Below are 9,891 nucleotides of genomic sequence, written 5' to 3' on the forward strand. Positions count from 1 at the left end.
ATCCATAATTATAATTGGGGCCTTCAACACCACTCCCCTGCCTAGAAAGGGATAAAATTACTAGAGACAAAACAAGCAAGGATATAGGAGATCTGAATAACACAATAAACAGGATCTATATGACATAAATATAGCACTCCACCCAACGACAACAAAGTACATTTTCCCCCCAATATCTATGTAATATTCATCAAGCTAGATCATCTCCTGGACCAACAAACAAGCCTCAACAAATTTTAAAAGAATTGAAATCACACAGAGTACATTCTCCGACAATAATAGACCCAAATTGGAAATCAATAATAGAAAGGAAAAAAAAAAGAATCCCTACACACTTAGAAATGGTAGTTGTTATATCGTTCCAGTTTGTCATTCAGATCCTTGTGGTAGAGGAGCTGAGATTAGGAAGAGTTGTCCCCTCAGCTGAAAGGCATTTCAGGCTGGGCAAAAAGAAAGTTCACTTTGGATATTTCAAACTGAGTATTGTTGACAGCAAGGATGGAGGGAGGGGGACAGCTTAGGAGGCTGTTACATCAGTCCCACCTGACATTAAAGCTTGAACTACACCAGCAAAGGAAGTACAGCTTGCTGATCGTTAGTGGGATCAATTTGGTGGCTGATTGTATTTGGGAAGCATGAGAGAGATTGCCTCCCTGGTATTGGTGTCTTTTTTTTTTTAAAAGATTTTATTTATTTATTTGAGAGAGAGAATGAGACAGAGAGCATGAGAGGGGGGAGGGTCAGAGAGAGAGGCAGACTCCCTGCTGAGCAGGGAGCCCGACGTGGGACTCGATCCCGGGACTCCAGGATCATGACCTGAGCCGAAGGCAGTCGCTTAACCAACTGAGCCACCCAGGCACCCCATTGGTGTCGTTTTTAGACAGGCCTGAGAGAAGGTACAATTCAGATGCCTTCCCTGTGTATGGCTGGTTTCCAGTCTAATCCATGGATGCACACATCTCTGTTTTTTATAAATCCTGCTTCATTCTTTAAAAGGTTCAATACAGTTTTCTCCTCCTCCTCCTCCTTCCCCAAGATTCCTCCCCTGATAGTGCCATCTGTCAAATAAGGCTCTCTTATCTGGACAAGCAGAGGAGTTTCCTTTCCGGGGTTTGGGGGATTAGACCCTTAGGGCAGGTTGACACTTTGCTTGCCTTACCATGGTGTTAGCCTAAGATGTGGTACATGGTAAGTGGACCACTGATGTGTCTTCAAACTTGTATTTTTGTTCCTCTTTTGAGAATACAATGATGGTGGTAGCTCACCTCAAGGAAGAAAGGAAGTTTGGAGTTCTTTCGGAGGTAATTTTGACAAGAGGAGCCCTCAATATGAACATGGTGGATATGAGCCTCAGCCTTCACACCTCCAGGAGGATGATGGAAATGTGTTGATGAAGGATGTCCAGGAGGACCCCCAAGTAAGACAGTAAGTGACCAGGCAGACTGGTTTGCATGCAGCAGCCTCTGGGACTAGGCAACTCTTTCGCTCTCCCTGGTCTTTTCTTTTCTCACTGGAAAACTGAAGAATGCTAGAAGGGGAATAAATGGTTAAGCAATCCTAATTGTAGTCCTGGTGACAGAGAGGTGAGAGGGTATAGAAGAAGACTGTCTTAGCATTTATGACCACCCTCCTCCTTTCCACTTCCCCTCCACAGCACTCCCTATAGCACCCGGCGCAAAAAGAGGAGAGTGAAATGGCAAAATGAAGGCCATATCCATATTACTGTGTGGAGAGATAAAAAAACTCTGAAGAAAATGGGAGAGAACACAAAAGATGGAAACCCAGGGAGCTGGTTCAAGATTACCGTGAGTGTCTTGGCAAGGTCTGCATTAGATAGAATATCCTGGAACCTTATAAAAAAGGAAGACCACATTAAACAACCTTATGTCAATTATTTGGAGGAGAGCTTTCCAATGGAGAGTTCTATCCATTGGAGGGTGTAGGAAGTCCATATTTGGCACGAAAATAAGAAATAATGCCAGTAGTCCCTTCTTTTGAAGTCCTGTACAGCTCAATAGAAGGTCAGACAAGAACGCTGTTGGGTCTCTTTTCCAGCTTTAATTCTATGTTGTCTCTCTTTACTCCCATCCTTTCTTTTCACCTTTAGATTCCTTATGGGAGACAGTATGACAAGGCATGGCTAATGAATTCAATCCAGAGTCATTGCAGTGTCCCCTTCACTCCAGTGGATGTAAGAGAGGATGGTGAAGCCAGATGAGTGGGCACAGGGAAGTGGGGGCGGGGGGAGCCCACTGAGCAGGAAGACTCTCTCCTCCAAAATTATTGTTGCCTCCCCCTCCTGCAGTTTCACTACGTGAGAAACCAGGCTCGGTTCTTTGTCCAGGATGTTGGCACTGCCTCTGCATTGAAGGATGTCAACTACAAGATTTGTGACGAGGAGAACCGAAAGGTATGTGTTGAGGGCATTACTTCTACCTAGTCCAGGGGCAGGAGGACAGGGCAGGGGCTGGTCGTTGTCTTTGGGATGAAAGTTCTTGGTGCTGACCCCACCTCTCCTTTCTGCAGATATCTATCTTTGTCAATCCTTCTACTGTACCCTACTCTGTGCGGTATAAGTTGGAGCCAGAAGAAATGGAGCAGCTAAAAGTAATGCAGCCTCAAGGTCCATTGTGCCCACACCCAGACCCACCTCTTCTTCCTCCAGCCCCTGATTCCCCTATCCCCACCAGAGCCTCCCAGTGGCTCTCTCCCTCTCTCTCTGCAGCTGACCATGAACAAACGCTATGACGTCTCCCAGCAAGCTCTTGACCTCCAGTGTCTCCGCTTTGACCCAGGTACACTTGACAGCAGTAATTCTAGGGCGGGTGAGGGTACAGGGATCTACCTGGGAGGGAGACTGAGGGATGGTGATGTGGGGAGGGATTGGTGCTGGCCCTGGACCCCTCTCAGCCTTCTGATTGCTTCCTCTCGGCTTCCTGAAGACTTGGTGGGCCATGATATAGATATGATCCTGAATCGAAGAAACTGCATGGCTGCCACCTTGCAGATCATTGAAGAGAATTATCCCAAGGTGAGGCCTTAGGCCCAGTGCTGTTATTAATGGTAGGGGGTGGAACTCATGGGGTGGAGGACAGATTTTTCTCTGAGGCCCTAGATAGTAACTGTCACTCTAACTCTTCTTCACCAACAGCTGTTGTCCTTGAACTTGAGCAACAACAAACTGTACGGGCTGGATGGCCTGTCTGACATTGTACAGATGGTCCCCACAGTCAAGATCCTGAACCTCTCCAAAAATGAGGTGAGAAGAGGGAGCCAGATCAAAGTCGGGGTTGACAGTGAGTGGTAGTGCTTATCAGAGTGATGACAGGAGGCGGGAGAAAGTACCTGTGTGGAAACGTGGGGGCTGGGGGTGCAGGGGCCTGTGTGTCTCTCTTTCCCTGGGACTCCTTTCCACTTTCTTCCCCATATTTCTCAGCTGAACTTGGTGTGGGAGTTAAACAAGATGAAAGGGCTGGATCTTGAAGAGCTTTGGCTAGAAGGGAACCCCTTGTGTGACACCTTTCCAGACCAGTCCACCTACATAAGGTCAGTGTGAACACCTCTCACACATCCTGGGAACCTTTGGTCCTGGGAGCCTGAACTGTCCCTGAGAATGCATGTATGCAGGAAGTTGCCACCCTGGTCCTCTAGAAGGACCATAAGTCCCACCTTCTTTTTTTTTTTTTTAAAGATTTTATTTATTTATTTGACAAAGAGAGGCACAGCGAGAGAGGGAACACAAGCAGGGGGAGTGGGAGAGGGAGAAGCAGGCTTCCCGCCGAGCAGGGAGCCCGATGTGGGGCTCGATCCCAGGACCCTGAGATCATGACCTGAGCCAAAGGCAGACGCTTAACGACTGAGCCACCCAGGCGCCCCAAGTCCCACCTTCTCCTCTCTCTGTGTCCTTCACCTGTAAGGAGTTTCTTTCCTCTGACCTGCTCACCTTTTCTCCTGGTCTGGGGTCTGTTTCTACCTCTCTGCAGCCAGTGTTCTTTTTTTTTTTTTTCTTTTTTTAAAATGATGTTTTTAAAATTTTTTTATTTAAATTCAATTTAGTTAAAATTTAGTGTGTTATTATTTTCAGGGGTAGAATTTAGTGATTCATCAGTTGCATATAACACCCAGGGCTCATTACATGAAGTGCCCTCCTTATGCATTCAGTGTTCCTTAGCATGCCCTCCGAGAGTGTGCTCCAAGAAACAAGGCTTCTCCTCCTCACCAGGACCAGGAGCGACCAGTCTTGAGCCAGATATTGGTGCTTTGGACTGAGAATGGTCCTCCAGTCCAGGGCCTCATGCTGAGACAGGCCTTCCTACCCCTTGCTGAGATTGGTTTTCCCTCACTTGTTCTGAGAGGGGACCTCCTTCTCTTGCCCCCAAAGGGTTGCCCTCTCTAATCTCAGGCTGCCATGGTGGCTTTCCTGCCCTATGCTGAGGGCCGAGGTCCTGGGGGACTGCCATCATGACATCCATTCCTCTGACCCAATGTCAAGAGCAAGGTCCTCCTTGGGAGAAACCAGGGTTCCCTGAGTCAAGGGGCCAGAAATTGGTGACTGCCAGTGAGTGGAGGGCTTCCTGAGGCAGGAGTGGAAGGCAGAGGGCAGAGGTGCTTGAGAGGACAGAAGGACAGGCCTCTCAGAGGCACTGCCCCCTCCCTTCCCTCCACACATTACATCAACGCGATTGATCCTTCAGAGAAGTCCTGGGTAGCCCAGCACAGGTATGATTCCTCAGGCTAGGAACCGATTGAGACAGGCACAGTGCACAGGGGCCATCAGGAGGAAAGGCGGTGATCATAAGAGGGGATCACAGACCCTCAGCCCTATGCTGACCTGGGGCTTGACCCTCTACTCCCTCTGGGGAAGGTCTCCTGGCCCCGTGGCTGCCTCATTCCCCATGCCCAGCTCAGACTGAGCTCACACAGGTGACAAAGTTTCAACAAGCATGCAATGGGCCCCCAGCCCAACACCTGCAATGTTTTCCATTCTACGTCGGATGCCAGGGCCAGCCAGGGCAGATGAAGGAAAGGACTGCAGGCAGAGAGCCATTTCTCCCTTCTCCTCTCTTCCTCCCTGACCCCCAGCACCATGATAGAGCTTCTTTCCCTTCCCTTTGCTTTGCCTTCTCTTCCTCCTTTGTCTCTGGTTCCCCTATGTCTCTCCCACCTCTCCCCTCCTCCCTTCATTCCCTCTTCTGTCTTCATCCCCCTACCTCTCCCTCCTTACCTCCTGGGCCTTGCCTCACTCACCTCCCTACCCCAGCATCCTGGGCTATCCCTGGGGGGATATCATGGTCCTGCAGCATGTTGGACCCCTAATGAGGTAGTAGAGTGCTGGACTCCCACTCCATTCCCACTTTCTGGAGTCTTCAGTGGGGACTTGGAGGAAGGAAGGGAGGCAGGAAGGGAGGCTCAGCCTTAGAGCCTGAGCTCTAAATTTTGTTTCTTGTGGCACTGAAGATGGGAGTCAGGGTCATCTAGGTGGGAGCTACCCAGTAGAAAGGAGAGGGAGGGAAGGGAGGGAAAGTGTAGGAGGAAGGCTTTGCAACCCTGACCTATCAGTCACTTCTTTCTATTTTGGATTTTGGACAGTGCCATCATGGATTGTTTTCCTAAGTTGTTGCGCCTGGTAAGTGACTACATTCATCATTGTCTCTTACTAACATTGATCATCACCGCACCTGCCCTCAAGCCCTTTGGGCCTTGCTTAGATTACAGGTTTGTGTCAGAACCTTAACCATTTTAGGGGACCAGGACTCCTGAAAAAAACATGAATATGTTCCCTGGAAAAATGTACACACACGCACACACACAAGTTGCATATAATAGTAAATACTTTCAGGACGTCGTGATGAAGACACTCACTGTAATCTTGTCCATATAATTTCCAGTGCTCTTTCATACCTAACCTCTGACCCTCACCCTCTCTTGGGCTCATCTTTTTCCCTGATCATCCAGGGGAAGACCACCTCCCTGGTCTCCACTGCTGACTTCTTCTTCCCTTCTCTAGGATGGCCAGGAGTTATCACCACCAATTATCATTGATACTGACACACCCTGCTTGATAAAGCCCTGCAAGGTGAGGGAAAATTGATCAACAACATTTGGGCTGTTACAAGGGAGGCTTTATCAGCCACATAATCTCAAATGTCTTTTGATTCCAGGAAAGTTACAAAGGATCTGATGCACTGAAGAATCTAGTCCTGGAATTCCTGCAGCAGTAAGTACTCCTGGGAATCTGGGGAAGGGGTTGGCTAGGATGGGTGAGGCCACCCAAGCTCAGGACTGCTGACTGGGTCTGGAAATCTCATCTGAGGTCCAGACCACAGAGATAGACTGTCCTCATTACTCTCCCACAGATACTATTTGATCTATGATTCTGGAGACCGTCAGGGTCTCCTCGATGCCTACCATGATGAGGCCTGCTTCTCCCTGGCCATTCCCTTCAAAGCCGAGGACCCAGCCCTGTGAGTAGCAAAGCTCAAACTCTGCTCCTCGGCCCTGTGGCTCCCCAGTGGATACAGGGAAGCTCCTGGAAACACCCACACTGGCCAGACCACCACCTTCTGTTCCTCTTTCTCTGCTAGAAGCAGCTTGTACAAGTACTTCAAGAAAAGCAGGAATATGAAGAAGCCCAAGGAACCCTGTGCGTGTGTGATGAGGAATATTGGGCAGGGAAAGGGGGTGTGCAGGGGTAATTATAGGGCTCAGGGTGTGGCAACCCTTGATCTTCGCTTTCTTCTCCTCCCCCCATAGCCCTGTGTGTTCAGCCACTGAAGCATACAAAACATAACATCGTGGGCTCCCTCTGTGTGCTGCCCAAAACACAGCATGACCTCAGCTCCTTCTTGGTGGACATGTGGTTCCAGACGGTGAGCACCGGCTTCCTCCCAAGGGCAGCCCCAGAAAGCCATGGATGGGTAGGAAGTTTAGGTGACTTAGCACCTGGGCCCTTCCCTTTCAGGAGAAGATGCTCTGCTTCTCTGTTAACGGGGTGTTCAAGGAAGGTGAGTGTGCATTGAGCCCCTCCCCAGTTGCCCCACTGCTCCCTCCTCGCTGGCTGGGCTCCCTCTCAGAACTGTCCCAGCTTCCCTGATCCTTTTCCTTCTCTTCCTATTCCTGTTGTGTTCTCCTGCCTCCACTCTGTCCCCAAACCATCCTGGTCTGAACCGGGTCTATGCCTGTCTGCCCCACACAGCTTGGGCATTAGGGACACAGTCTGTTTCCCTAATGAGTTTCATGGCTGTCATCCCAGATCCTTATTCTGAGAACTACCTGGGGTGGTTACTTAACCTCTAGGTTTCCTCATTTGCAAAATGGGGCTAATAACACCCACCTCTCGGGCAGCTGTGAAAAATGAATCAAATGAATTTGTGAAGTGGTTGTCACACCACCTGTCACATAGTAGAGGCCTTGTCACTGGGAGCAGATTGTTCCTACTGTTGCCATCCCCATACCAGACACCCCGACTCCCAGTGAACAGTTATCCCCTTCAGCATGAGTATCAAGTCAGACCCTGACTGGGAACACTGCGTGGGCATGTTAAGCATGTGCAACTCTAATGGGGTATTGTTGTTTGTTGTTAAAGTGGAGGGAAAGTCTCAGGGTTCTGTTCGTGCCTTCACCCGGACCTTCATCGTTACCCCTGCTGGCAATTCCAAGTGAGTGCTACGTTGTAGGTGGGAAGGCTTGTCCCAGCCTTGCTCAAGGGTGTGGGAACGTGGTGGTGAAGACATCTTGGTTTTCTCAATATTGTGGGAAGCCAACAGGTAGATCCAAGGAGCGGTCTGGTCTGGTGGTTAAAAGCGTACGCTCTGGAGTTAGAGCACTGGGTTCTCTTCTTGACCCCAGCACTCACTGGGTGCATGTGATCTTGGCTAAGTCACATGACCTCTCTGTGACTCACTGTCTTCCTTGGAAAATGGGGATTAGACTGTCCATTCCCTTGAGCTATTGTAAGGGATAAATGTGGGTGTAAAATCATCCCTGGGTTGCAGGTTAAGTACACATCTAGTGAGGCTGGTAGACAGTCCCTGCAAAGGTGGGCTCTGTGGGAGGGGTGGAGGCACCAGTCAAGGAATCTGGGGGCAGGGGGCAGGCACAGTAGAGGTATGGAAGGAATCTGGTTGCTGAGTGGCCGTGGGAGCAGGATCATTGTTGGGGATGTGGAGTTGTACATTCATCCACTTGTCTGAGGGCCCATTTTCCCTTCAGTCTATGCATCGTGAATGATGAGCTGTTTGTGAGAGATGCCACCCCCACTGAGACTCAGAGTGCATTCTCCAACCAAGAGCCTGCACTGACCTCCAGCTCCATGCCCACCTTCTCCAAGGAGCAGCAGGAAATGGTGCATGCTTTCTCCACTCAGTCTGGGATGAAACTCGAGTGGTCTGAGAAGTGAGTGTTGGGTGTACATGGGAAGAAGGGTGAGTTGGGACAGCGACTTGGGTGGGGGAGCGTGAATTGAAATTCACAGGAAGTTTGGGGAAAAAAGAAAGAAAGTGGGCACATGGAAAAGGTATCATACTATTATATATGTGAAGGATTTAAAAAATAGTATAATGCTCGATGACATTCTTATATATAGAAAATCTGAAAGAATCCGCCAAAAAGCTACTAGAACTAAAAAACATAGCAGGGTTACAGGATAAAAGACCAATATACAAAACTCATTTGCATTTCTGTGTACTTGCAGTGAGCAGTCCCAAAATGAAATTAAGACAACAAGCCCATTTACAATAGCATCAAAGTAGTAAAATATTTGGAAACAAATGTAACAAAAGAGGCACAAATCTTATACTCTGAAATCCATAAACATTGTCGAAAAAAATTAAATAAATGGAAAGATATCCCATTTCCATGGGTTGGAATATTGCTAAATGGCTTAATATTGTTAAGATGGCAGTAATACCTAGAGCAATCTACAGATTCAACACAATCCCTGTCAGAATCCTTCTCTGCAAAAATTGACAAGGTTATCCTAAACTTCATACATAAATGCACCAAAACTATCTCGAGAGAAAAGAACAAAGGTAGAGGACTCACACTCCCTAATCTCAAAACTTGCTACAAAGGTACAGTAATCAGGATTATGTGGTGCTGGCATATGGACAGTGCATGAATCAATGGAGTAGAATTGAGAGTCCACAAATAAACCCTCACATTTATGGTCAATTGATTGTCAATGAGAGTGCTGAAAAGCAATCTGTTGGGAAAAGAAATAGTCTTTTCAGCAAGTGGTACGGGGACAACAGGATATCCACATGCAAAACAATGAATTTTGACCCCAGATTCACATCATGTACACACATAGACTATAAATGGATCAAAGATCTAAAGGTTAAGAGCGAAAACTATAAAAATCTTAGAAGAAAACATAGGTGTAAGTTTTCATTAATTAGGCAAGTGTTTCTTATATCTGACACCAAAAGCACAAGCAACCAAAGAAAAATAGATAAATTGGGCTTCAGCAAAATTAAAAGCTGTTGTGCACCAACGGACACTATCAAAAGAGTGAAAATCCCGCCAAAGGAATGGGAGAAAATATTTGCAAATCATATATCTGACAAGAATATATGAAGAACCCTTGCAGCTCAATAGCAAAAGGACAAAGAACCCAATTTTAAAAAGTGGAAGGGGGGTCTGAATAGACATTTCTCCAAAGAAGATATACAAGGGACCGAGGAGCACATTTAAAACTTCTCAGCACCATTAGTCATTAAGGAAATGCAGATTAAACCCACAATGAGTTACTACTTCACACCCACTGGGATGGCTTTAATCAATAAAATGAATGATAACAAGTGTTGGTGCAGATGTGGAGCAATTGGAGTTCTTATGTATTATTGATGAGAATATAAAATGGAACAGTGGTTGGGGAAAACATTTTGGCAG

At 47.5% G+C, this 9,891-nt stretch overlaps 1 protein-coding gene across 1 annotated transcript in view; it reads left to right on the forward strand.

Moving 5' to 3' along the window:
* The window catches only part of LOC102730566 (nuclear RNA export factor 2), a 28,751-nt gene extending 20,353 nt beyond the window's left edge, over nucleotides 1-8,398 (forward strand). Inside the window, exons 3-20 of the mRNA XM_081809320.1 lie at nucleotides 1,242-1,425; nucleotides 1,655-1,805; nucleotides 2,108-2,191; nucleotides 2,306-2,410; nucleotides 2,527-2,607; nucleotides 2,726-2,795; nucleotides 2,943-3,031; nucleotides 3,152-3,259; nucleotides 3,437-3,546; nucleotides 5,590-5,626; nucleotides 6,008-6,076; nucleotides 6,162-6,217; nucleotides 6,357-6,464; nucleotides 6,585-6,643; nucleotides 6,754-6,869; nucleotides 6,962-7,004; nucleotides 7,586-7,658; nucleotides 8,212-8,398. Coding sequence (XP_081665446.1) covers nucleotides 1,242-1,425; nucleotides 1,655-1,805; nucleotides 2,108-2,191; nucleotides 2,306-2,410; nucleotides 2,527-2,607; nucleotides 2,726-2,795; nucleotides 2,943-3,031; nucleotides 3,152-3,259; nucleotides 3,437-3,546; nucleotides 5,590-5,626; nucleotides 6,008-6,076; nucleotides 6,162-6,217; nucleotides 6,357-6,464; nucleotides 6,585-6,643; nucleotides 6,754-6,869; nucleotides 6,962-7,004; nucleotides 7,586-7,658; nucleotides 8,212-8,398 — 1,730 coding nt within the window. The remainder of the gene's footprint in view (nucleotides 1-1,241; nucleotides 1,426-1,654; nucleotides 1,806-2,107; nucleotides 2,192-2,305; nucleotides 2,411-2,526; nucleotides 2,608-2,725; nucleotides 2,796-2,942; nucleotides 3,032-3,151; nucleotides 3,260-3,436; nucleotides 3,547-5,589; nucleotides 5,627-6,007; nucleotides 6,077-6,161; nucleotides 6,218-6,356; nucleotides 6,465-6,584; nucleotides 6,644-6,753; nucleotides 6,870-6,961; nucleotides 7,005-7,585; nucleotides 7,659-8,211) is intronic.
* Nucleotides 8,399-9,891: the final 1,493 nt, after the last annotated feature.

The sequence above is a fragment of the Leptonychotes weddellii genome, chromosome X (assembly GCF_054177405.1).
Source record: "Leptonychotes weddellii isolate Sample4059 chromosome X, ASM5417740v2, whole genome shotgun sequence".
Lineage (NCBI taxonomy): Eukaryota > Metazoa > Chordata > Mammalia > Carnivora > Phocidae > Leptonychotes > Leptonychotes weddellii.